Genomic DNA, 27,263 nt, shown 5'->3' with positions numbered 1-27,263 from the left:
GTCAGGGCTGGGATTTGAACCACACAGTGCTCCTCCATTGAGCTGACCCTGAAGAATGGATCGCCGCACACAGGAGACAGGATCTACAGATTGTTTAGCTGGTTCCTGGCACGAGCCCCCATGAAGGCTGTCACAGTGTGGGCTCAGGCACCGAGAGTCTACAAGTAGGAAGGTTAGGGACCCCGTGAGCTTCCTGTTGGCCGCCGAACCTGGGTATCCTCAGGTCCTCTCCACACCCCACAGAGCCTCCGACACCTCCTACCCAGCCTCCTAGATTGACAGCCCATGACTTAGGTGACTGGGCGTGCAGCCAGGAGGTGGGGACTAAGCTCAGGCAGGCTCCCCAGGTTGCAAGGTGAAATTAAAAGGGAGGAGAGAGCACCAGCCCATCAGAACGCACGCTCCTACCCAGCAGCCAGGTGTCCCCCAAGAAGAGCTGGGGAGCCGGGGAGGCAGCCGGGGCCTGTGGCTGCTGGGTACCCAAGCTGACCCAACCAGGAGGCTGGGAGCTGGGCCCAAGATGGCCCCACGGCGAGCTGTACGACTGTCCCCGAGGGAGCCTGCTCACGCCGTGTGTGTGGTAGGCGTGGAGACGCCAGTGGATGTCCGCAAGTGAGAGCCGGGAGACTCCCCTGTGCTTAGCTGGGGGGTGGGCAAAAGGGGAGGCTGGCAGGGCGATGTTTGCACACCAGTGGAGGCGGAGCTGGCTTCAGGGCTGAGGAGGGAGGGGAATGGGGTCTGCTCAGGTGCACTGGGTCCAATCCCTAGATGAGGGTGTCCTCAGAAGACGACCCTGAGTCCTGGGACCTGGTTCTACATGCCGGTCTTCCCAGGGAGCAGTAGAAGGAACTGGGGCTTGAGCCAGGGAAGAGGGTTGGGTTGGCCCCCCTTCCTCCCCTCCGTGGCCTGCCAATTTTCCACCTCTCTGCGGTTAGGGGTGTGCATGTGACATCTTGACCCTTGGAGGCCAGCCAGGGACAACCAGAGTGACTGGGATTAAGAGGGAGTGGCCAAGGGATAACTCAATGACTTAATCTAAGAAGCAATTCTGGACTGAAGCCTGGGACTTGAGGTGGCAAGAGATGATGATGGCAAGGATGATGATGATGGCAAGGATAATGGTGATGGTGGTGGTGGTGATGGTGGTGATGGTGACTGTCACAGAGGCCATGACGGCGGTAGTGACAGCAGCAATAGTGACATCTAACTAGGATAGCTGTGACATCAGTTTCCTCCATTGGCCCAAATCTTCCCTGTCCTGGCTCTGCTTAGACAGGAATGCAGGGTCCTGGTGCAGCCTCAGTTGTTTACTTGGCCACTGGGAAAGTTGGCTATGGTGCTGTCTGGGGTCTGTGGATCTCTAGGTGGGAGTGTCTTATGTAGGAAGCTGAAGGCTGGGACTCCTCAGGCACCATCTGAACCTTGAGGCTCAGTCCCTGTGCTTACCCAGCCAGGTGGGCAAATGCCATACCTGCTGCCTGGCTGAATTGCACTGCTGCTTTATCTTACTGTCCTAGTCTCAAGCAGCAGTGTAGGGTCCCAGTGACATCGATGGGGAGGAACAGGAGGTCGGGCTGGTCTCATCAGACCTATGTGACTAGTGGGATCATATCCACTCCTGTCTGTTTATCGTAGCATTCTAGATTTAATGAATAAGGAGACCATTGAGTGGAGAGGAGGGAGAGGGGATGAAAAGAGAGAGACAGAGATAGAGACAGAGGATTTCTTGGTGCTTCCTGAGGCTTTGTGCATTCTAGGCAAGTGTTCTAGCCTGGGACCAGCCCCCTATAACTTTTTTAGTGATGGCGTGAACTGAGCCTGCAGCCTGCAGTTTAGCTGAAGCTCAGCTGAATCCAGCCTTCCCGAACTGCATCTGGCAGATCTGATTTGACACCGTTATCAGGGTAGAGGAATCCCTGGGTCCCACCTGCCTGATTCCAGGACCCTGCTCCCCCCTAGGGACAAGGTTGTTTCTAGAAGGTCCTTTCAAACCTCACCCCTATGTTATTCTACTAAGGCAGTGGGCAGGGAGCTTTTGGACAGAGCCCCTGGCTCCTCACTGCCCTGTGCTCTGAATGCCGATTGGATGAACTGGGCACCCTGTGAGGTTCAGCGTGGAGGTCATGTATACAGCTGATACATCTTGGTCCTGTTTGATCCCTGGGCGTGTGGCCTTGGGCATGCCACTGCTCTTCTGTGAGCCTGCCTCTGCCTCTTGGAGTCAATGGGTACACACCGGTACCTCCATCGTGGGTTGGGGGTAAATGAGACACGCATGTGCAGAACCCTTTCCGTGGCAGATGACTGAGAGGCTGTGCCAGCGGTGGGCACCTCCCACATCTGTTCTTCCCTTTGCTCTTCCGAGGTGGGGGGAGGGGACAAGGACAGCACAGAGTATGTGGTGGAACGTCCTGCAATGTTGCCAGCGCAAATGAAGGCAGAAGGACCTGCCTTGGATGAGGTGTCCATTGACTGGCTCTGCGAAGGACTGCAGCCGCACTCTGTACCCTGAGTGATGACCAGCATCACAGCTACCCAGGGTTTGCTTTGTGACACCGAGGAGGGCTCTCCTGCCCAGAAGGCAATGGCAGTGGGGAAAGGTGTGGTTTCCAGGAGCCTCAGGCTTCCCTCGGGGCTGGGATGGATCCAGGCCACACTTGTTGATGAATGATGAACTTGGGGCTCCCCACCTCACCCCTCTGCTTGGTGACTGGCTCCAGCTGAGGCCAACCAAGGGGCTCAGAACTGGTCTTGCTTGCTGATAAGCCTGGGGAAGGCCCCTCAAGTGTGAGGTGTGCCGGTCACCTGAGCTGCCCAGAGTTTGAGCCTCCAGGTGATGGTGTGTGAGGTGACGTTAGAGGAAGTGATTAATCCCCCAGGGGCCATATGGCCTGGCTATTTGGAAAAAAAAGAAATGATTGTATGTGGGGTTAATTGTGTGCCGTGGGGCAACCAGACTCTGCAGGTGTGGTAGACCATCCCCCACTGGGCTAGCTCAGACTCCTGTATCCTCATAGGCTATCTCAGCACCCTGAGACCTATCCTGCAGTGGGCTATCTCACCACCTTGACTCCCATCCCCAATAGGCTACTTCGGCATCCTGACACCCTCACCCCAGTGGGGCTACATCAACACCCTCACCTCCCTTTCCACAAGGCCAAATGGGATCTTCAGGCCCTAGAGCTCTGGGATGTGGGCACAGATGGGTCATCATGAGCCTCTCAGATGAGCTACAGGAAGGACCAGGCCTGGGCATCTCTGGGGCTTTCCTGAAGTCCAAAACCAACAGTGCCCCGAGGTGTGTCTGTCTGACTTTAGGTAAATGCTCTCAGCACTCACGGGAGGATGGGGAGGCAGAGCTGGGCTGGGTGGCCAGAGAGGTAATTATAGGATTGATGGGATTCTAATTCGAGGGACTGACAGGCTGCAGGCGCCGCTGGGACCAGGCTGGGCACCCTATCTCACTGCTCCAGCCTGTTGTCCTTGTACCTGCAGGAGGAAGAGTGAGTGCCCTTATGTGGAGGTGATGCTCAGACGCTTACATTTTTGAGCTCCCGGGCTATGTGAGGCCACCGAGAAGAAAGCCCATTTCGGTTCCCTGATGGCCTGGGGGCTACCAGAGGTGGGACAGTGGATGGACAGTGGGTATCGTCACAACATAGAATGTTGGCATCGGACAGGATGTGGGGATGTCCTGTCATTCCACCACTTAGGAGGCTGAGGCAGGAGGATTGCAAATCCGAGGCTAGTCAGACCAACTGAGTGAGGCCCTGTCTCAAAACTGAAAGGTGCAAAGAGACCTAAGGGCTGGGATGGGGGTGGGGAAGATAGCTCAGTAGTAGAGCAGGAGGCCCTGGGTTTAATCCTTGGTACTGTCAAAACAGAAGGCCCTTTATTGGTATTGGCCTCAGAGGGCTGTTCTCCCTGGTTCCACAGACACAGCTCCTCAGCACCTGCTTGCCACCTACCACGCTGAGCTGGCTGGAGGTCCATCCCTCTGGCACCCACAGGCTTCTTCTTCCTGCCACTTGGATTCTAATCTGTGACTTGTTCCTTGGGTCCTCTCCTCTTGGGTTCTCAGCAGCTTAACATTCAAGCCCTTGTTCTTCTCTCTCTCTCTCTCTCTCTCTCTCTCTCTCTCTCTCTCTTTCCTGGACCCAAATCCTTCTGCCTGTCTGGGAACAAGGCAGGGAAGGGCTGTGGCCAGCCAGGTCCATCGCCTGCCTTCCTGAACAGAGGAACTGGAGGGGGATGCCTCCTTATCGTTAGAATGCATCCTCCTGATGGGTGTGCCCTCCTTCACCGTTCCCTCCACCCATGGTCCAGACCCCCAGGATGCGTGGGATGGGGAGACTGCCAAGCTGGAAGAGGATGCTATACAATTGGAGGGGACAGGGATGGAACTCAGCTACAAGTGGGAGAGTCCAGGAGGATTCCAAAGCCGCTAGCCAGTAGCACGTAAGTCTGGGGCTGGCACTGAGAAAGCTGGGACCTGTGAATACTGGCAAAGTTGGCCTCATAGAAGAGACAGATCTGTGTTTGGTCCTCTGAGTGCACCCTGAGCCCCAGGGCAGGACCCCAGCCATTCAAGTGAGCCCCATACATTTGACCAAACTGTTCCTGGCTTAGGTCTCTGGGCATGGTGTTATCTAGGCTGGGGTGAAGGTAGGTCCCTATTCCACAGGGGACTCTGCAGAGGGGCAGTAGGCCTGCTGTGAGCCAGGTTGGCTGCCAAGGCTCTGGACTTGGGTGAATGTGGACCCGACCTCTAGACTTAGTGAGGAAAGAGGAGGGCTAAGTTTTCCCCTCCCCCATTCTGGGCTGCACTGATAGGAGGAAGCGCCCAGGGGTGGCCAACTTGGTGGCTTCTCAGAACAGGATAGCTGGGGGTCTTACTGGTCCTTGCAGGCTGTGTGACCTTGGGCCAGTCACTTAGTCCCTCTGAGCTCGCTTTCTCTCAGGCTAGCTAGGGCGGGGGGTGACATCATATTGTGTGCCTGTACAGTCGGCATCCCTAGTTCTCCCATTTTACTAATGAGGAATTTCATCACCCACAGGCCTCAGACCTACTTGGAAGCAAGGGGAATGTGACTCGCTGCACTGCCTTTAAATCAGGGCCCTTTCTCTTGGGGTGCTTTGGTCTCAGGCTTCACTCTTCCCCTGCTTTGAAGAATAGGGAGTGACAGCTGCCACCCGAGCCCCTGTATCCAGTATGGGGAGGCTGCCTGTCTCAGGCTATCCTCCTGGGCTTGCTAGGCAGCCTGCCCTGAGCAATGACAGGGTGGTGCAAGGTGGCCGTGAGCCGGCGATGACTATCTCTGAGAAGGAGAGGTCACAGCCACACCCTATATGGTGCAGACCTTAGCAAAGTGTGTAAATATGATGCCGGGCCAGCCATGGCCCTCCATGACCCCTGCCAGCTCCAGACAGCTAAAAGAGGGCAGAGGGAGAGCATCGAGGCTGGCTGGTGTCTGAGTGGCACCTCCCAATGGAGGGCCCCCTCCCCAGATCTGGTTGAAGGGCCTCCTGCTACCTCCCTGCCCCGTCACTCACACCTGCTTTTCTGAGTGAATGGATATATATTGTCCTCTGGAAGGAGAGGGCGTGTGTGTGTGTGTGTGTGTGTGTGTGTGTGCACGCTTGCATGCACGTGCATGCACGGGAGTGTGTGTATACATGCACGCAGTCCAAGGAGATCAGAGGAAGGTATCAGATGCCCTGGAACTGGAGTTACAGGCAGTTGTGAGCTGCCTAGTGAGTGCTGGGAACTGAACCCAGGTCCTCTGCAAGAGCACAAAGCACTCTTAACCATTGAGCCATCGCTCCAGCCCACACCCATGCTTTTAAATGTGAGTGTTGGGCATTGAGTTCAGGTCTTCACGCTTGCAAGGACTTGCCAGTGGGGCTAGTTCCCCAGCCCCTGGTTTTATTTGCTTGTTTATTTTAGGGTGGTTCTTGTTACTGATCCAGGCTGGCCTTGAACGCCTAGTCCTCCTGCCCCTGCCTCCTGCGTGCCAGCGTCTTAAGTATCAGCCCAGCAGATGCTGGTTTGTGGGTTGGCACACCTAGTCTAGATCCTTGGTCTGCTGGGAGGGGTCACAGCAGCATTCTCATCCCTGGGTCCCTGTCTCTCTTCCTGTGTGGTGCCCAGCCCTCCCTGCCTCTCAGGACTCTTAGTTTCTGTAGTGACCATCGCTGCTGGCAGTGCCTCCCACAAAACGCTTGTTAACTCTCACAGCAAGCTCGCAAGGCAGAGAGGACTATGATCTCCATTTTGCAAAGAAACCAAAACACACAGAGATTGAGAGAGACTGTCTGAAGTCGTAGAGGCTGCAACTGCCAGGGCTGGGATTTGAACCCATGTCTGCCTGATTTCAGATTCTGCAAGTTCTACCACAGGAGAGAACTCAATCTCTGGGAATTCTCTGGGAATTCTATCTCTGGGTTGCAGGGTCTGTGTGAGGGGAGGGTGGGGGTGGGAGCAGGGTTGTGGACATGCTCCAGGCTTGAATCTCACCTCTGCACCGTGTAGCCTCATGTATGACTGCTTGGGGCATCCTCTCTGCATAGTAAACTTAGACAGGCGGCTGGCTGAGGGTGAAGTCAGAGAACAGAGCAGGGACCACGGTGTCTCCTCCAGATGCCATTCTTCACTGTGTCCGGTGGTGATCACACCACACAGTACAACAAGGATGTTGGGGCTGAGCTGTTTGCAGTCCTAACGGGAGCACCGCTGGCTCTCGGGGTCAGAGGCTTTGGGGGGCAGGCCAGCCTGGAGGCCTGCCAGCTGCGGCAGGGTCTGACCTGCCACCCGTCATCAGCTCCAGCCACCTGGACCTGCGGCCTTCCCTGGTTTAGTCCCCGAGACTGCATGGACCTCCTGTCTCAGGGACTCCGCTCCCTCTCACAAGCCCTGGCGATGCCCAAGTGCGGGTGGGTGGCACAGAGGTCCTGTTCCCTCTCCTCCTGAGAACAGGTGGCAAGCTTCCTAGCTGCAGAGCTAGGGGGTCGGGGAGGTCTGAAAGGTGGACACTTCCATGTAGAGGTCTGCAGCCTAGCAGCAGAAAATGTAATTACAGGGGAAGGTGTGGGGGAAGGGCTGAGTCCTGCTGGGGTGGGGGCTAGGCGCCGGGGCCACTGTGACCCAGAGTGTATGCACACTGTTCTCAGAGCCAGAAAGTCACAGAGACAGTTTTCAGGTGGGGACAGAGACAGGGACCCTGGCTTTCCTGCTTGGTCCCCCAGCCTGGCTCACATGAGGAACTTGCAAGGAAATGTCAACATTTCCATGTCCTTCCTGCATCCTCTTGTGTGATCTCGTCCCTCCCTTCAGCAGGTCGTGCTCTAGTCACACGCTCCTTGTCCCATCAGCCACAGGAGAGACAGGAGGTAACTGTGCTGCTCCCTGCTGTGTGATCTGAGGGAGACATCTCTGGGAAGAGGTCTTCATCTATTAAATACAGACAGAAATGCCCGCCTGAGAGGGTTGTTGTGAATGAAAGAGAGATGAGGTCACTTAGCTAAACGAGGTGCCTGAAGCCCCCCACTTTCACCAGTCCAGACAGATGTCCGAAGCAGGCAGGCAGGAGTGAGCATGCAGACTGAGGTGGGCGGGGTCTCAACCTCCATCTTGCAGCTCCATCCTCATGTCCCCTTGGTGTTCTCTAAGGACTCTCTCGGTTCTTGCGGCCTCCACTGCTGCTTTGGCTGGTCCTCCTCCAGACATCAGGCAGGAGGCCCCACAGGACCAATGAGCCTGGAGGAAGAGGGGGACAGCTCTCACCAGCCCCTCTGTGGAGGAGATAAACCCAAGGCTGACTGGTCCAGGGACCAGAGGTCACACCCTGAGGAGGCTACTCCTTACCTCAGGGAGACATTGCCATTTGAGGTGGGTCTCGGAGAAGCAAAAGACACCATGTCCCTGCCCCAGCAGAGATGAGTCAGGGGGCCTGGGAGACTTCTCACGCTTGGGTTGGAGAACAGCAGTGGAAGTGATGGTGACCGCTGTTCACATTTGTTCCTATGGCTGTGATAAAGAGACTTGGCAAGGATGGGTTTATTTGCCACAGTCTGGCAAAAGGAAGTGTTTGCTAGTTACAGGGAGGAGTGTGAGGAGCTGCCTATAGAGGTCTCGCTGAGGGGAGTCAGGGCAGGAGCTCAAGGCAGGCAAGTGGAGGCAGGGACTGAAGCAGAGGCTGTGGAGGAGTGCTCCTTACTCGCTTTCTCTCCATGGCTTGCTCACTCTGTTCTCTTAGAGCACCCAGGACCACCAGCCCAGGGATGGCACGGCCCGAAATAGTCTAGGCCCTCCCACATCAATCATTAATCAAAAATGCTCACACACACCTGCCTGCAGGACAATCTGAAGTGGGCCTTTTCTCAACTGATGTTCCCTCTTCCCAAATGGCCCTAGCTTGTGTCACTTTGATGCAAACACTGACCAGTGCAGTCCTGGGTTCCTCCCCATTATTTCTGAGATGATGTTTCATAGTGTTTCCCCAGCTGGCCTGGAGCTGGCTTTATAGACCAGGCTGGCCTTAAACTCAGAGATCTGCCTGCCTCTGCCTCTCTGATGCTTGTCCCCTCATTTTAGACAGGAGGCTTCCTTTGACTGTGAGCCTGGGGACTCCACACTGCCAGGAGCTTCCCAGAAAGACACCGCACAGAGAGGCAGCATGGGTAATGACGTGGGCAGGAAGCAGATCCCACTCTGGATCTCCTAGGCTTACCCCAGCTCCTCATGCCGTCACTTCGCTCATGGTCCACCCACAGACCTGTAGTGCCAGTCAAATGGCCAAGGCTTTAGGAGGGTTAGGGCCAGGCTGCCAAGGGAATGAAAATCCGAGGACACACAGCACCCTCCTGGCAAAACCCACCTCTTGGGCACCACAAGAAATAATCATGGTTCCACTGCCTGGTCCCCTGGGACCTCCCTAAGCACCTGCCACTGACATGGACAGGTTAAGGGTGGCCAGAACCACCAAGACAATGAGATGGAGCTGGATGGGCCCCTGCATGGCCCAAGGAAGGGCCCAGCAAGCCGATTCTACCCATAGCTGCCTCTTAAGGGAAGCCACTGACTGGTCCCTCCCTGTGAGGGTGGGCAGACAGGGATGGAACACCTTTACAGAGGGGTTAGCTGGAAAGCAAAGGTGAATCCTTCGTCTTCTATTGCTGTGGCAGTAACTTATACAAGAAAGTTTAATTTTGGGCTCTCGGTTTCAGAGGGTGAGAGTCCATGGCCATCGGGCAGAGAACGTAGCAGCAGGCAGGAGGCAGGCACGGCTCTGGAGCAGTAGCTGAGAGCTCACATCCTGATCCTCAAGTAGAACACAGAGTGAGAGCTAACTGGGAAGGGCCTGAATATTGGAAGCCTCCAAGCCCAGACCCCCTCCCCCCCCCCGTGACACACCTCCCCAAAGGCCACACCTCCTAATCCTTCCACCAGCTGGGGCTCAAGCATTTGAATATATGACCCTATGGGGGCATTCTCATTTAAACCACCGCACCTTTCAGCTCTGACTCTGCTAAACTGCGTGAGCCTCGAATGGAGGGGAGACACCTTCGTTTCACACACGTCTCAACCCGCAGTCAAGTCACCCATCAGAGTGGTGAGATAATGTTCAGTCTGGGACAGACACCACAGCCTTGTCAAATTATGGTAGGAGCTGCAGCCACAGTCAGCTACAGTGAGGAGAAATGGGTTCTCCAGACTTGACAAGGCACTCGCTAATGAGGAGTGTCATACAGTGTGATAGCTGTAGACTGTACCTTGCTTATGTTCATAAATTTTATAGTAAACGTTTACGTGTCCCCTGAAGGCTGTTAACCCCGGGCCTGGGAGTGGGGCAGCAAAGAATACATTGGTGAGGCTGGGTTGGAGGAAAGCGAGCAGAGCCTGAGAGCTCACAGCTAGCTGGGGACGTTTTAAGCAAGAGGGGAAAGGGCACTGGGTCTGGAGCAACTCTAGTGGCCTGGGTATGGGGGAGGGCTGAGGCCTGGGAGGAGGTGTGTTCCAGAGGCCATGGGGGTAAGGAGGTAAGAACTGTCTTGTAGAGGGTGCTCAACAGACGGGTGAGAGTGAGGGGAGCGGTGGTTATGAGAATGGGTGACGTTCGCAGTGTGCGTGAGTGGGGTATGAGGGAGAAGGGAAGGTGGGGACGCGGGTGACACCCCTGGCCTAGGCCAGGGACAAGCTTGGGTAGGGCTAGGTGTGATAGAATACACTTGACGGACAGGCAACCTGCCCTGGGGGAGAAGGTGAAGGTGCAATAGTTTGCAGAGAGAGAGAGAGAGAACGCTCAATAGTCAGGTAGTGTCAAAGGTCACACTCAAGGTCAGTGGCCACCGGATCCAGACAATCCATTGTCTCCACTACACAGCTCTGAAACTGAGTGGGGAGTTGGCCTTGGCAGCTGCTGGAGTTGCCAGGCAGCTGGCAGAGGGAAGGCTGAGCCAAATATGCCTGGGACCAAAGCTTCGAAGGCAGAAGGGACCAGGTGCAGAAGGCCCAGGGGATGGGCGCTTGGCGTGGGAGCATTCAGAGGAGGTCCCTGTGGGTACTGGCAGGACAGTTCACGGCTGGTTGGTCTTTAATGACATAGTGGACCTATCCAAAGAGATGGCTGAGGCCTGGTGGAGGCAGCTACATTGGAAGCATGGGTTGGGGGAAGGAGGGGAGTGGTAAGGAGCTGTCAAGGATGCTAGTGCCATTGACAACAAAGAAAACCTGGGGATGGCAGGCTGCGGAGGGCTGGGAGCTGGCACCCTCCAAGGGCAAGGTCAGAGTGACAGCCAGCAGGGAGGGGGCAGCGTCTTGTACATGCTGATATCTGAACAAATTCACTTCAGGGGCTGGAGGCTCAGGAATTCAAGGTCATCCTTGGTTCTTTAGCGACCTCAAGACCAGTTTAGGACAAGGAGGAACAGCTGGGGACCCAAGCCACGTGGGCAGAATGGCAGTAGCCACGGGGATAAGGCTTCAGAAGGACGTAGCCACTATGGATGGGAGGGGGGTCCATTATGATCAATGCCACTCTAAATCAAAAGATGAGGACACCTGGAAGAAACAGAGGGAATGAGATGTTTCCATGAGGTTTCCATGGCGATGGATGTGCAGAGTGAAGAAAGCTCTGGGATGGTCAGGGGAGGCTTCAGGTGTTCTGGCTCTCCCCTCTGCTTCTGCCTCATCAGTAGAGTGGGGCTGTGGCGAGCCATAGAGCGTGACTGGATTGTGGCCCTCGTCATTATTGTCAGTGAAGACAGTTACATGGTGGAGACAGGGTGACTATGAAAGGGGATGTGGAAGGGTTTTCCCCAGAGGCTTGCTTGCATGGATTCTCAGGGGTCCAAGAAAGGGGAGAGGCAGGAGAATAAGAGGAAAGACCTCGCACCTTGTCTGTGTGGCCGGGGGGACCTCGGTATGTGCACTTGTCTTCAGCCGTGAGTAGCTATGGTCAACCCCAGAGCACTGATGGGTTGGGCAGGAGACGTGCATATATGGCCCCCTGTTCTGATGACTCCTCAGGGAGGAGGGCTTTGCATAGCCTGACGCCCAGCTAGTGCCTGACACAGAGGCAGGCAGCTAGCATTTGTCAAGTCAATGGGCAACACTTCTCCCCAGGGCCCTGCTGGCTTGACTCTGGGTGCCCCATAGCCCGAGTCTGCCCCATCTGAAGCAGTGGCTGGGGAAGGACCCCAGGCAGGTAGCCCAGCAGCTGAGGGGCCCAGCAGGTTGACGGCTCCCTGTCTCTCCCGAGCCAAGAGATCTGGGGCTCCAGCTGAGTATGGGGTGCCAGGCGGGCAGAGAGAAGCTGCTCTGTGGGGCCCTCATCTGTGGGTACTGTTGCCCCACTCCAGTGAGATGGCCCTGGGAGACCCCTGAGGGTTGGCAGAAAGTGGGAGTCCATTCCTTCCTCCCCACATGGCTGCTGAGGGCCCTGTCCACACTCTGAGGATCTAGCAGCAGGCTAGGCAAACTGGCTGTCCTGTGGGACTGAGTGAGCAGGGCAGCTGGACATGATAAAGCAGGAAAGGGCAGAAGGTGACTGGCTTAGCTGGCAGGGGTGGGTGGATGTTAGTTTCTTTTGCCATTGCTTTGATAAAACAGTGGGGCTGATGAACCAACTGCAGGGAGGAGGGCCTGAGCTCGCTTCTTCTGACTGGGCAGATGTGGCCAGCTGCTGCAAGCTCCTGCTGCCTTGACTTCCCCACTATGACTGGCTGCACCTTGAACTTTGACCCCAAATAAGTCCCTCCTCCCTTTAGTCAGTTCTTTCGCTCTACCTTTCGGGCCTTGGGGATCGAACTCAGATCATCCGGCTTGGCTGCAAACACCTGCTGAACCATCTCACTAACCTGTTGTGTCAATTAATGAATCAAGGCAATCCCGCGTAGGCATGCTCTAAGGCCCAGATTCCCAGATGTGTCAACTTGACAGTTAACCCTAACCACCTGAGCAGGGTTGTTGACAAGGGGACATTTAAACAGAGCCCTAAAGTCTGAGGCTGTGAGCCCTGTGGACATTCATGTGGGATGGGGGTTCGGGGGGACACTCAGCTATATGAAGGTTCTGAGACAGGGCAGCCAGGTGTCTTCATGAACCAGCAGGAAGGACCATGTGGGGGCAGAGAGAGACTTGGAGGCAGGGCCCTCCCCCGCCCCACTGGTGAGGGATGTCTTCTGAACAGCTGGCCAGTCTCTGAGACCCCCGGTCTCTTCCTCCCCCTCTTTCCACAGTGATGTACCCAAGGGCGCCAAGACCTTTGGGGTGTCTGGGAGCTCGGAGGTGAAGGTCTACATGCTCTACGACCCCGCACGGGTGCCAGAGCCTGCAGGCCGGGCCCGCTGGCCGCTGGATGCCGACGTGGATGTGGTGGTGGTGGCGGACACAGTCAGCAAGGACTTAAATGACCTCAGGGTAAGCCCCACTCAGAGTCTGGGCCTAGAAGATGCCACATGTCCCCTCATCTCCTGACACAGCTCCACAGAGTCACAGACCCACTGCCCACCTCACGCACCCCAACACCACACAGCACACGGGAACAGCCTGGCCACCCTTCAGATCCACACACCTCCAGCTGCCCCCAAATGTCTGTGCTCCCCAGTCAGGACTCCATGGCCACACTCACCCGTACTCACGCAGGGTCCCAGCTCACCCAGTCAAGCCTCCACAGCTATCAGAAGCCACCTCTGCCTGGCAGCTCCCTGCTGGCCCTGGCGTCTCCCCCACACGGTGTCCCCTCGACTGCTGGCCCACAGCTTTCTCCGGGATGGATGAGCCAAGAGCCTGTGTGTGGCTCTGCACGTGACTGCCTGTGACACGCTTCCCTGGAAGGAATCCTGCCACATGGGGCAGGTGGGGTAGGGGTGGGCGTCTGGACTTTGGAAAAAGTCCTGTAATTTACTATGACAATAGGATCGGGGCTGTCATTCCCTCCGTACAGAGAATGAACGGTGCCAAGAAAGGTCTCAAGCTGCCGAGGCCAGTAGGGACAGTGGCCCCTCTCTGTCTGTCCCTCTCATATCCTGGAATGTCCTGGAGTCACCATATCCAGCTTTATAGCCCTCCTTTCTCCTCAGATTGCTTGGGGCCTTGGAACAGTACCCCAGGACATAATTGCCAAATAGCTTTGCCTCCACCCTGGGCCTGAAGCCTCTAGCTTAAAGGGGGGCTGTAGGTGTGTCTCTCTTATTCCCTACCTTGCCTTCTCAGGGTTGACTTTCTCCCCCAGGTGAAAGTATCATATTTCGAGTCACAGGAGGCTGGAGCCCTGGGCCACAGCATGCTGTACCTCACTGGTGTTGGTGAGTCCTTCTGCCTGGCTGTGGTAGCTATTGGACCGTGGTGAAGGTGACTGAAGGTTGTAGGGCCTCAGAGGGGAAGGCCTCAGCCAGCCGCCTCTCCCCTCTGCCTCCTGGGAACACCAAACGTCTCCAGGACCTATGGATTGAGATGCTTAGGGCCAGCCGGGTCTAGAAATGTCACTGCTACGGGCTTGGGCACAATGGCTTCCTCATGGGAGGGGCTCCCACACATCTCTGGCTCCCTGACACCCAACTTAGAACCATGAAAAGCCATGTGCCTCTTTCACCCAGAGCCCATGGCAGCCTCCTTTGATGACCGATCCTGATCATAGGTTCCCAGTGGCTACAGGATCCCCTGCATGTGACATAGAAACCCAGGGTCACCAAGACATAGCCACCCAGTGCACATGACCAAGCCAGTGACTTGGGTCCTTCCAACACCGGAACTGCCACTGTCACTCTAGCCAGAGCTCCGGGGACCAGCACATGGGTTCCTGAATGTCAGGTCTCCAGAGCTGGGCCTGGGGGTCCTCATCAGCCAAGGTGGGAGCCAAGCTGGCGGGGCCACCATCACAGAGACAGCTGACCCGTGTATCCTTCACAGATGTGTCCCTCGATGCCGACACAAGCCGCACAGGCAAGGTGAAGAAAGGCTCAGTTGACAAGGTGAGACCCTGGACACCCCAAGAGTGTGGCACTGACAGGCAGAGACCTGGGTGATCTTGGCAGCAGACAGCCCTCCCTCTGGAAGAGCAGCCAACCCCAGGATCCGTTCTGCCCGTGGAAGGATAGCCAAACTGGCTCAAGTGAGCAGTAGCTTAGGCCGTGTGACAGACATGCTGTGTGACTGCTGGGAAAACACGTACCCTTCCTGGTCTGTCTAATTCTGCCTGCTGCAGTTTCTGTTCAGGGGGCTGGATCTGGACCTCTGCACATGGCAGGTGCTTCATGGAAGGTTGCTGCATAACTGGTTGGTCTCCCTCTGGTAGAGGGGGCTACGGTGTTCAGCTACAGCTAGGCCACAGAAAATAAAGAGAATGGCTTTGTCCAACGGGAAGCGTGAAGCAGCTCACGCAGGGACAGGAGGTACCGTGTTCAGGGAAAGACTCGGAGAGGCAGCCTGGATCTAAAGGCTCTGTGGACAAGGTGGAACCAGACACCTGAACGTCTGTGTGGGTCACTGACTCCATGAGGTTGTTTGAGGGGATTGTAGTTGAGGGCTACAACAAAACCATGTCTTGGGCCCTGGCACAAGGTGGTGTCTGCTCAGTGGGGTGGGCAAGAGTGCCCCCACAGAGTGCCATGGAAGCAAACCATGGACCCGTAAGGTCCTACAATGTTCTGGGTTTGAATATTAACTGTGTGGTCTCGGAGTTTCTCTTTACTTTCTTGCAAAAATGGAGAAAAGATTTAGGGTGTTGGAGACAGTAGTGACCCACAGTCAGGAAAGCTGTGTCCACGGCCTGGAAGGACTGGTATGACACTGGTGGCTGTCAGGCCCAGGAGAATGCTGGGATGAGGGAGTCTTCTTCATGGAGGTCAGAGTGAGTCTTAGGTAGCGCCATGGCCCACAGATGGATGTCTCTGAATCCAAGCCTCACTGAAAGTTCTGTTCTTTGTGCCCATGGTCCCTCTTGAAATCGTTACGCGAAGCCAGAATATAAAAGTTTCTGAGCTAACCACTGAGCCAACCCACACCATGTCTAGTCCTCTTCCCAGAATCCCCAGGCTTGACTAACCCAAGCCTTCCTGTGTGCCACAGAAAACCTGGCGCTGGGGCTCCCGGGGCTCCGGGGCCATCCTGTTGGTGAACTGTGACAGAGACGCTGTCCATGGGTCCAGGGAAGACCTGCATGCCAGCCATCTGAGGTCACTGGAGGGTGAGCGATGATAGGCATGGGAGGCGAGGAGGGAGGGAAGGGGGGTCTTGGTTGGGGGTGTTTGTCTCACAAGCCACTCTCCCAGACCTGCAGGATATGTCCCCAGTGGTGCTGAGCTGCCGTGGCCCCGACGAGCTCTTTGAGAGCCACAAGCTGTTCTTGAAGGCGTCTTTGCCCGATTCCAGAAGGCTGAGGGTCTTCTGTGCCCGGGGTGAGCGGTGGCGGCCCGTCACATCTGTCCTTCCATGGCTCTCTGCCTCTGTCACCCTTTGGTAACTCATTGTGGCTGTCATGCCTACTCTGTCAGGGAACAGTATGACAGCCAAGCACGGGTGTCCCTGACTGCTGGTCCCATTGCGCAGAGGGAGAAATGGAAGCCCAGACGTGCAGTCACTGTCACAGGGCTACACAGGGTAGAGCAAGAGTTCCAAGCCAGGCTTCCCGGGCACTGAGGTCCTCCCTGATCCCACATGACTTGTTGGCTCCTCAAGCCAGTCTGCCTGCACTAAACTCTTGCTATCTGATGGCCCCATCCAGTAGGCAGGGAGGGTCAGGGACCTTACAGGCTGGGGCCCAGGTCCTGGCTTCAAATTCTGGCTGAATTGCTAAAGTTTACTCATCAGAACTGCAGCTTCAGGGGCCTGGCGTGCAGTTCGGTGGTGGTGTATTCAATCACCTCAAGTAAAAACCAAACCCATGAGAAGCCACTCCCATCCTCTGTCACCGCAAATGAGATTCACCCATTGTGTGGTACACACCTGTCACTTGCTCGCTTTTTGTGGCTACGTAATTGTCCATCGATGGATGTCCCTTATTTGGCATAATTTGTTCATAAGCACCATGGACAGGTGCTTGGATCATCATCACCTTTTGGGCCAGATGCTCTTCTCTATTTATCTGCTATGCAGTTCGGCTGAGGCTCAGAGAGGCTGAGGCATCGATCCGAGACCACACAGCTTCTGCGTCGCAGAGCTAGAATGGTACTCAAGCAGAACCCCCCCGCACCCCCTCAGAGATGCTTCAGGCCCAGGTTCCAGCCACAGGCTTCCTGTCCTCCTGTCCCACCAGTCTGACCCTGTCCCCACGTTGGCCTGACCCTGTTCTCCTTAGGTGGGACCTCCCTCTCCAACTACAAACAGGTGCTAGGGCCCCACCATCAGTCTTATGAGGTGGAGCGGCGTCCGGGGGAGAGAGACATCAAGTTTTACGTGGAAGGACTCACCTTCCCCGACACCAGCTTCTCAGGGCTGGTCTCTCTGAGTGCCAGCCTGGTAGACACGGAGGTGGGTACAATTTTGTGGCTGGGAGGTGGGGTCAGGGACAGAGGGCAGCCGGGAACCCACAAAGCCACTGAGCACTCCTCTCCCCCAGGCCCTCTCCGAGGCCTCACTCTTCACAGACAGCGTGACCTTCCGAGTGGCCCCCTGGATCATGACCCCCAACACCCAGCCGCCGCTGGAGCTGTATGTATGCAGGTGAGCCCCCTGGCCCCGCCTTGCCAAAACCAGTATGTGATAACGCTGTGAGGCTGGCCTCTCTCAGGGATGCTGTCATATAGCCCTGAGCTGCCATGGGACCACAGTGGATGTCACCTCTGCCACCAGCAGCAGCTCTAAGTCGGCTGCTACACAGGCCCAGACACCTTGAATTCAATCTGGGTAGTGGGGCCAGATGTGGTGATGCAGGCCTGTGATTCTTCATTTGGGAGGCACAAGGAGGAAGATCGGGAGTTCAAATCCAGCCTCTGCTACATGAGACCCTGTCTTAAAAACAAATCAAAACAGAATCTGGTTGGCGGGGCCTCAAGGGGTATGTGCCAGGGACCATGGGGACCTGGCCTCAACCTTTTGCAAACACTTCTGCGTCTTCTGAGGACCTAAGGACCCAGCCACGGGGTCCACTGTGAGCCTTGCTTATTCTGGCTGTCCCGGTCCTTCTGCCATGTACTGGTGTCTGGTGGCCTCTGCTGGTCAGCCCTTGAGATATCACACATAGGAGTGAAGACAGGCTCCTCTGAGCTAGATGCAAAGATGTGTAGCAAGAAAATGTAGCCAATGTGCTCAAGCAGGGTTACTTTTCTGCCTGGAGGCAGGAGCATCTGCTCAGAGTCCTCACCAATCTGCTCTGCCCATTCCATCCGTGACATCAACCCCAGGTCACCGCCATAGCCACCCTGGACCATCTAGGTTGGTTCAGACACCCTGCCCCTGGGCGCCATAGCCTGGCTTTGCCCTGTTCATGCTGGTCACCTGGTGTGATTTAGGCCACGAATTTCTGCCCCCAACTCCCGAGCCCCCAGGCTCTCCAGGGTAGGAATGGGTCTGAAGCTCAGCACTCAGGGACACAGGGCCTGGCACAGCTGGATTCTGGTCCCAGCTGCTGCCACTGTCCTTGCAGCGTGACAGACGCTCACGGCCACAATGACAAGTTTCTAAAGGATATGGCCCACCTGGCCCTGAAGGCCAACTGCAACCTTGTGGTCGTTCCCCGGGTAGAAAATCGCAATGATCGCTGGATCCAGGTGGGTACCAGGCTGACCCAGAGAAGGACTGTGAGTGGGTGGTGGGCGCCTGGGAGGACGGAAGCCAAGCCTGGGGACATAGGTCTGCCTGGCCCAGGACTGGGGGCCATTTTCCAGAAGGAGGCTCCTCCAGAAGTCCTGGCTCTGGCTGGTTCTTCTAGATGGAGTCCCACCATCCCCCACTCCCCCTGTCATGGGTGGTACCATTATCTGGGTTGTCTTTTCTGAAAGCCCCTGAGGAGGAAGCCTGCTGTAGATTTTTCTTCCTTACACAGGATGAGATGGAGTTTGGCTACATCGATGCCCCTCATAAATCCTTCCCTGTGGTCTTTGACTCCCCGAGAAACAGAGGCCTGAGGGACTTCGCCCTTAAAAAGATCCTGGTGTGTGGCCAAGTACACAGGCATGGGGGGTGGATGCAGAAGTTGGGTTTGGTGGCTCCTCTCCTGGGAACCCTGGTCTTTTAGGGTCCAGAGACTGATGGGGGTGGTGGCAGCAAACTGGAGAGTGGGTGGAAGGGTCCAGCTGAGGATGCAAATAGAATGCAAATCACATGCAAATAGACACCCCCTCCATTACACCTTCATCCTGGGAGAGACAGAACAGGAATGTTCTTGGTCAGGGGCTCATTCTCAGTGGGGAGTCAACAGAAATGCCAGCCCTGGCCTTGAGGGCAACGTACCCTTAGTGAGCACGCCTTACCAGGGCATGCTTATCTTACATGCTTACTGTGCCGCTTATCTTTTTTTTTTTTTTTGAGACAGTGTCTCTTGTTGGCCTGGGGCTTGCCAGTCAGGCTAAGCTAGCTGACCAGTAAGTGCCAGGGTTCCACCCATGTCTACCCCACCTCTCATCCCCAGAGTCACAAGTGTGTGCTACCACGCCAGGCTTTTACGTGGGTGCTGGGGATCAAACTTGAGAGGCAAATGCTTTCTTTACCTCCTGAGCCATCTTCCCAGGGTCCTGACTTTGGATATGTGACCCGGGAGATCGAGTACGCAGGCGCCTCTGGCCTGGATTCCTTCGGCAACCTGGACGTGAGCCCGCCGGTGACGGTGGGTAACAGGGAGTACCCCCTTGGCAGAATCCTCATCGGTGGCAGCTTCCCCAAGTGAGTGGCCTGGGGGGTGCCGGTGTGGGAGGGTGCAATGAGCTCACCCACATGGCTCTCCAGACTGGGAGGCTCTCTCCAGAGCCATGGAGTGACTGTCACTGAACCCAGACTGGGAGATGTTCTCTAGCCCGTGGGAATGACTGTCCCAAGGCTCATAAGGTCTCACGGTCAAATTAGTGGCCCAGAGTCTGATAAGCATAATTACCACAATAAAGCAGCATGTCAGAGGCTGGGGGTGAGCCCCGCCCACCGACAGGGCTCGCCTAACATGCATGAGTCCCCAGGTTTGATCTCCAGCTTGGAGGAAGTAAGCCAAGAGAGGTGTCACAAGATGTGGTCCTAAGACTGGGGTAAGTGGAGGCAGAAGGACCAGAAGCTCAAGGTCATCCTCAGCTACATGGAGAATTCAAGGCCAGCCTCGGCTAATGAGAACCTGCCTGAGGTCAGCCAAGCTGGGTGGTGACATTACCCTCTGCCATTTAAATAGGGACAGACATAGGGAAGCCAAAATTGCTCCTGTCCTACCTTGGAAGGGCCCCGAGGCAGAACAGGTAGCTGGAACTGAGCGAGCAGCTGGCCGGGTACCCTCATGGCAGAGCATGTTGGTGGCCTCGTGCTGGCCAACTGTGGTGGAGTTTAGGGCTGGTTTAACGCTGAGACAAATGAAGATGTCTGCTCACCATGCTGTGTGGGGCCCCTCCCTGCCCCCGCATAACTAGAGGAGGTGTGCTCCTTAAAGCCCACAGGGGTTTCACCCCACCACAAACCTTGGATGCCCCTTTCATTTGTGGAGGTTGGTGTGGAGCCTGGGGTGTGCCTCAACTTGCCCTCTGAACCCCAGCTGACCCCTGGCTATGGAAAGGCCACAAAGCCTGAGGCAGAGAGCCTGCAGCTGCTAAATCAGACAAGGTGGGGTTTGCTGGTACCACATGAGGCACAAAGCTAGGTGCCGGGACCCGCTGCACTGGGCTACCTGGAGATGGACAGAGGTCCTGCTGGACACCCACCTCAGAGGGTGCCCAGGGGCTGGTCCTGCCACAGCTTGGGCTTCAGGCCTGGAGGTCCTCAGGGAGGAATCTTTGAGTCTTCGGGGTCCCATGCCCACAGTGCCACTCAGCCAGTACTCACCATGAGGTCCGGCAAATAGTCAGTGGTGAATTTAGGGTCATGTGCCAGACACGGGTGAAAGTACTATGGGTGCAGAGCATGGTGGTACAACCCTATAACCCCAGTACCCAGGGGGCTAAAGTGGGAAGATTATGAGTTCAAGGCCAGCCTTGGCTGCAGAGTGAGGCTCTGTCTCCAAAACCCAAAACCCAACAAACTAAAAGGGGGGGGGGGGCGACTCAGCAAAACAACAGCAAACAAAAACCAGCACCCAGAAAAGGCAGTCCTCAGGACGAGTGAGCAATGCTCATGTGCTTTAGACAAATGATTTCTTTTATATGCCATGCCTCATTTTATTCAGCTCCAGAACGGGCCTCATAAAGGCCCTCTCCCTTGGGGCTGGCCAGATGGCCCAGTGGGTAAGGTGCCTGCTCTGCAAGGGTGAGTTTGTATCCTCAGCACCGTGGTAATGAGCTGACATTGCAGCCCACATCTGTAATCTCAGCACTGGAGGGAGGGGCAGAGACAAGAGGACCCCTGGGGCTCCCTGGCCAACCAAGCTGGCAGAAACAGTGAGCCCCAAGTTCAGTAAGAGAACCTGTCCCCCAAAACAAGGTGGAAAGCCATAGAGGAAGACACCTCACACACACACATGCACACACACACACACACACACACACACACACACACACACACACAGATTTGGAGTCGGGGTGGAGGAAACACATCCGTCCCAGTCAGGGGCTTTTCCCATTCGAGCTGCAGAGACTGTTTCTGGGGTCTGTAGGTTCGCATCAAGGGCCTGCAAGGGAGACAGGCGTCTCCAGGTGCCCGTTGGCTGTGGCTCACCCAGGAGCTGTACACCAGCCTGTGAACAGTTTAAACAAACAAAAACAGGAATAAGGCCCTGGTGGACAAATGAGACCTTGGTGTTCAGAGAAGGAAGGCTACTGGTCTAAAGCCACAGGGTTAGAGAGCAGCGCAAATCCAGGTGTCCTCTTTGGGTCCTAATGTAGGATTTGGCAAGTTAGGCTGCTGTCCTGTGTCCTCCCTGACATCTGTCCTTGGCAGACCAGAGCAGGCCACCTTCAAGATCCTAGCAGGTGGCACACACCTTTAATCCCAGCACCCGGGAGGTGGAGGCAGGCAGATCTCTTGTGAGTTCCAGGCCAGCCTGGTCTCTGTGAGTTTCAGACTAGCCAGGGCTACACAGTGAGACCCTGCCATTAAAAACAAAATAAGTCCCAGTGAGCCACAGCATCTGTAAAATGGGGACAGTGCCAGCCCTAGCCTCATGGGGCTGCCTTGTTATTAGACTCGGCCCTGGGAGAGGACTCTATGGATGGCACACAGTAGGTATTAGTACCTGTCTCCTCAACCTTGGTAAGAATCCAACAGGGAGATGAAGTCTTGAAGGAAGAGAGTTCCAGGCCTGACGGCTCAGAAGGAGAAGGTTCCGGGGAAAGACAGCAGCTGTTACAAAGGCCCTGAGGTAGGAATGCGCCAGAGGGTTTACAGGGCTGGGAGGACATAGGGGATGAAGGTGAGAGAGAAAAGAGAGGCCCATGAGGCACGAGATGAGAAAGAGAGTAGGGTGACCTCAGATGGTGACATTGCTTTCCTATGTGCATCCCAAGATGATCTTTTTTTGTTTGTTTGTTTGGTCGTTTTGTCCAGACAGCAATTCTCTGTGTAGCCCTGCCTGTCCTAGAACTTACTCTGAAGACCAGGCTGGCCTCAAACTCAGAGATCCGATTGCCTCTGCCTCCTCAGTGCTGGGATTAAAGGCGTGCGCCACCACCTCCCAGCTTCAAGATGATCTTGAGGACTAAAGGAAGTAGCAGTGTAGGAGCCTAAGCTGAGCCCACAGTGGGTACCCAACAAGCTAGATCCCTCTCCACTCCTGAGCTCAGAGCATTGAACAATTCCGCCCCCTGGTGTTGGCTTTGGTGATGCTGCAGAGCCCAATCTGCCGATTCCGGGGCAGGGACCACCTCCTCTGCCCCAGCCTCCAGAAAGGAGGGTGGGAGAGGGTCCCGTGGAGAGGCCTGGCCCTACACCTGCTGGACTGTTTCTCATTGTTCGGCCTTCAAAACAGCCCATGCTATATTAAACTAACGGCCATAAGAATGTGGTTCCTGCCTTCTACCCACAATTTCAACCAGGAGCTTCATTTGTGCCTTTGTCAAGCCTGTCTTTGCCAGGCTTCAATTTCTTTCTTTCTTTCTTTCTTTCTTTCTTTCTTTCTTTCTTTCTTTCTTCCTTCCTTCCTTCCTTCCTTCCTTTTTTTTTTTTCTTTCTTTCTTTCCTTTACTTTCTGGGTCAGTCTCGTGTACCCATGGTTAACTTCAAACTCAAAATACAGCCCAGGATCCTCCTGCCTCCACATCCCGTAGATGTGGTATCAGGGATTGAACCCAGGACCTCATGCATGGCAGGCAAACACTGTGCAAACTGAGCTGCCTCTGAAGCCTCTAGACTTCAGACTGTCTATTAGGCAGCTGCTCCAAAGCGTTTGCCTTGTTTACCAGTTTTTTTTGAAACAGATGTTCTATGAGAGAGGCTGGGGCTTGAGCAGGAAACCGTTTAGACCCCTAGGCTAAAGTCCGGTACAGTGCGCATCCAAGCAAGGACTGAGACCTAGGCAAATAAGTATTTTAGGTGGTAACCAGTGCCATGGAGAAAAATGAAGCTGTGATGGGGGTTGGGATGTGACCGCCATTTGTCAAAACCTCAGAGAAAGATGGCAAGATTTGAGTTACACCTGGAATAGGCAAGAGGGGAGCCATGAGATGCTGGGGAGAAGGCTGTGACTCCAGAGGGAAGGCAGAGTAGGTACAAAGGTCCTGAGGGAGGAATGGATCTAGGAAGTTCAGAGGACAGCAGGAAACCAGAGTGAGTATGAGAGGAGAGGGTTAGGGCCAGGGTGGGGCTGGGTAGAGAGTGGGCCATGGGGAAATCAGAAGGAGGTCCTTAGAAGCCATCTGGAGGTGAGATAGGAGTGGCATCAGGGTTTCAACCAGGAGACAGTCTGACTTAAAAAATTTTTTTATTTACTTACTATGTGTACAGTATTCTGCCTGCACATACACCTGTGTGCCAGAAGAGGGCACCAGATCTCACTATAGATGGTTGTGAGCCACCATGTGGTTGCTGGGAATTGAACTCAGGACCTTTGGAAGAGCAGCCAGTGCTCTTAACCTCTGAGCCATCTCTCCAGGCCCATAGTTGGACTTTTAAAAGCCTCCCTCTGGATACAGCATAAAGGATCAAGTTTGAGACAGGCATCAAGGAATAGGACAAGGCCACTGGCCACCCAGGGAAGAAGGCTTCCAGTTGCTGAGAACAAAGAAGGGCCACATCGCTTCTTGCTTAGGGCAGAGCCTCCACAGTGGAAGCAGGTCAGAGAGCTTGTGGGTGACATGACCTTAAGCTGAAAGGTTGGTTGGGGACAGGATCTTTTTATATAAAATAACCCTTTGAGTGGGTCCTCCTTCCCAGAGGGGAAAGTAAGGCTTGGAGAGCTGAGAAGGCAGCCTGGTCTACATTGCTGAAAAAGGTCAAAGCCAGACATTAATGATCCGAGCCCAGAGATTTGAAGCCCAAGCCGAGACCAGGGCCTAGGGATGTAGCTCAGTTGGTAACATCCTGAATTATTAAGTAAAATCCCTAGCCCCGTAGAAACCAGTTGTAGTCTTGCATGCTTGTAACCTCAGCACTTGGGAGGTAGAAGTAGGAAGGTCAGGAGTTCAAAGCCATCCTCCGTTACATGGGGAGGTGTTGGAGGAAGCTTCCTGCTGCACTCTCCCCAGCTAAAGGGTGGTTAGGAAATGCTAGATCTTGCCTCAGACACTTCTGGGGGTTGGTTAGTAGGGAACCCAGATGCCAGAGGCAGTGTGTAATCCCCACACTCTGGAATGAGTAAGACTACGTCAACATGCAGTCTTCAGACTCCACAGGGTGATTGGCTGGGCTCACTCAAACAAGCTCCACCTCTTGCCAAGCCTGACCCCTGACCCTGGCCTGGCCTGCATCTGCCATGCCCCACCTGTCCCCTGGCCGCTGGTGTCTACCTCTCTCCTCCTGGGATGTCCTTCCACCCTCACTCCCAGTGACCTCAGCTTGGGCTTCAAATCTCTGGGCCTGTAATCGGTGGAGTCTAGCCCTGGCCTTTCTCAGCAGTGTGGCCAAGACTAAGTCACCGTAGCTCCCTGAGCCTCGGTTTCCCCTCTGGTTGTGAGGGCATGCGAGATGCACAGAGGGGCACAAGGAGATTGCCCAAGTCTCTCCCCCACAGGTCCAGCGGGCGTCGGATGGCCAGGGTGGTCCGTGACTTCCTGCAGGCCCAGCAGGTGCAGGCGCCCGTGGAACTCTACTCCGACTGGCTTTCCGTGGGCCACGTGGATGAGTTTATGACCTTTGTCCCCACCTCTGACCAAAAGGTGTGTCCCTGCTTCACCAGCCCACGGACTTCCAACTGAGTCACCTCTGCCCCATCCGGCCTGATGGGGGGCGGGGAGGACCTCAGGGCACCAGTAATGCCGCCAGCTCAGTCCTGTGGGTTCAGCATGGCCTGAGGCTTAGGCTGTGCTTCCCTGAGGAGTAAAAGCCTCTGGCCAGAAGGACACTGTGTGCTTCCTGCTGGTCCTGTAAGAGTCAGAAATGACACCAGTAAGAGTTGGAGATATGACTCTAGTACCTACTGTATGCCGGACTCATACACACTTTTTACCCATGTAACCCTCCAACAGGGCCATTACTGCCTCCATTTTACAGATAAGGAAACCCAGCTTCACTCAGGTCCATACAACCTATGGGTGGCTGGGGAGGACTTTAAACAGGTGTGGGCTCCGGTCTCTACACTGGCCACAGAGTTCCACTGCCTTGTAGAGAGGGGTAGGAAGAAAGCAGCCCTCAGACCTCATGAGCAGAACTGCCGGGGGGGGGGGGGTGCGTGCGCACGCAGTGATTCTGGTCCAGCATGGGAGAGCTCTGAGGAGGGTAGGAACAGTGAGCAGCTGGAGCAGGGAGAGACCTGGATTAGGTGGAAGGCAGGAATCTTTTGAGCCTCCTGGGAGCAAAGTGAGCAGGATTCCAGGCAGGGAGACCCTTGTGCAAAAATGGCCTGTGAGCGGACCACTTGGGTGGTGGGTGGGGCGGACAGGGAAGGGGGAGAATAAAGCCCAAAGCACATCAGGCTCCTGAACTGAGTCCTTGGAGGTCTCTGGCCTCGAACAAATGCATACCTTGAGCCATGTATTGTGCTCTGTGGCAGGGTTTCCGGCTGCTCCTGGCTAGCCCCAGTGCCTGCCTTCAGCTGTTCCAGGAGAAGAAGGAGGAGGGCTATGGCGAGGCACTGCAGTTTGAAGGTAAGTGCCAGCGACTCTGTCACCTGCCACCTCATGCCACCTCACCATCTGTGGGCATTTTCCTACCGCTGCCCCGGGGCAAGGAAGGAAACTGAGGGGCCAGAGGGTCACCCCAGATCCTTTGATGGTGGTGTGGCTCCTAGGCTGGACCTCGGGAGAGGTACAGAGGGCCTCCCTGGGTTCAAATCCTGGGCTCAACCCTTGCTGGAGGCAGAGTCAATGGAGGGTGCGTTCTTGCCTCCAGCTCCCTTCTCTTAATTGAAAATGATAATCACACTTCCTATTGTGGTTTTAAAGATCAACAACGAAGTAAGCCGGCCTCCCATTGGGAGCCACTGGGGAGCCCTTTGCCCAGCATTTCTGAACCTTCGACAGGCCTTGGCTGCAGCTGGAAACAGCCTCTCAAGTGTCCGGCCTTTCTCTTCTCCCTTCCTACTTCTGTTAGCTTTGCAGGCCTGAACTGATGAGGCAGGGAGGCTTCCAGGCAGTGTCCCTGAAGTCACACACTGTCTGTGCCCCTGAAGTCACAGTCTGTCCTTCACAGGCCTCAAGCATAAGATGAAGAGAAGCATCAACGATATTTTAGCCGACAAGCACCTCAAGAGGGACAGCATACACGTACAGGTGAGGACAGGTCTGTGGCCGTGTGGTGGCAAGGTCCAGGGTGTTGGGGACAGGGCCCAGCCCCAGTTTGCCCTGCAGGTTTCTGAGAGTGTGGGAGGGGGCCTTGTCCTCAGGGGCTGGCAGACTTGGGGACAGGCTAGCCTTCGTCAGGCCACAGCAGGCTCGTGGAGTTGCCTGCCTCTGGGGTGCAGTCTACTTCCACGGAAGCGAATCCAAGGCCTCACCCCAGAAGCGTAAATGTGAGAGGCAGAGATATGGGGTCCTGAGGGACCCTGTGCAGAGAGCAGGTGGGGCAGGTCTGGGAAGGGGCGGGCCTCACCAAAGACAGTGCCTGCCCTGTGTGTGTGCTTGGCTCAGCTAAGGGAAGAGGCCCCTCGGCCCCTCCGCACCAAGCCACGGACTTTACCTAGATGGCTACGGTGGGTCGGCAGTATCAGCTCACGGTGGTTGGGATAGTATGCTAAAATGACAGGGGTCATCAAAGTGGCTCGTAGGTAAAGGCTCCTAGTGGTAGGCCTAATGAGCTGAGTTTGATCCCAGGAATCCACATAATGGAAAGAAATTACTGAATTCCACATATGCCTACACACACACACATACACACCACAATTTTAAAATGTAGCCAAGGGGGCTGGAGAGATGGCTCATTGGTTAGGAGCACTGGCTGTTCTTCTGGAGGTCCTGAGTTCAATTCCCAGCAACCACATGGTGGCTTTCAGAGTCTGATTCCCAGCAACCACATGGTGGCTTTCAACTATCTGTAATGGAGTCTGATTCCCTCTTCTGCTGTGCATAAAAACAGTGTTTATATATATATATATATATATATATATATATATATA

The 27,263-nt window shown here is 55.3% G+C and overlaps 1 protein-coding gene across 1 annotated transcript in view; it reads left to right on the top strand.

Annotated features, from left to right (window-relative positions):
- Positions 1-520: 520 nt before the first annotated feature.
- Padi1 (peptidyl arginine deiminase 1) overlaps positions 521-27,263 on the top strand; it is a 30,616-nt gene continuing 3,873 nt past the window's right edge. The window contains exons 1-14 of the mRNA XM_055611263.1: positions 521-612; positions 12,739-12,919; positions 13,734-13,806; positions 14,411-14,472; positions 15,569-15,686; positions 15,772-15,897; positions 16,797-16,969; positions 17,058-17,161; positions 18,084-18,207; positions 18,483-18,590; positions 19,167-19,318; positions 24,726-24,870; positions 25,704-25,797; positions 26,342-26,421. Of these exons, the coding sequence (XP_055467238.1) occupies positions 521-612; positions 12,739-12,919; positions 13,734-13,806; positions 14,411-14,472; positions 15,569-15,686; positions 15,772-15,897; positions 16,797-16,969; positions 17,058-17,161; positions 18,084-18,207; positions 18,483-18,590; positions 19,167-19,318; positions 24,726-24,870; positions 25,704-25,797; positions 26,342-26,421 (1,632 nt within the window). The remainder of the gene's footprint in view (positions 613-12,738; positions 12,920-13,733; positions 13,807-14,410; positions 14,473-15,568; positions 15,687-15,771; positions 15,898-16,796; positions 16,970-17,057; positions 17,162-18,083; positions 18,208-18,482; positions 18,591-19,166; positions 19,319-24,725; positions 24,871-25,703; positions 25,798-26,341; positions 26,422-27,263) is intronic.

The sequence above is a fragment of the Psammomys obesus genome, unplaced genomic scaffold (genome assembly GCF_907164565.1).
Source record: "Psammomys obesus unplaced genomic scaffold, mPsaObe1.curated_primary_1811, whole genome shotgun sequence".
Taxonomy (NCBI): Eukaryota; Metazoa; Chordata; class Mammalia; order Rodentia; family Muridae; genus Psammomys; species Psammomys obesus.
This window is presented reverse-complemented; position numbering and strand designations above follow the sequence as displayed.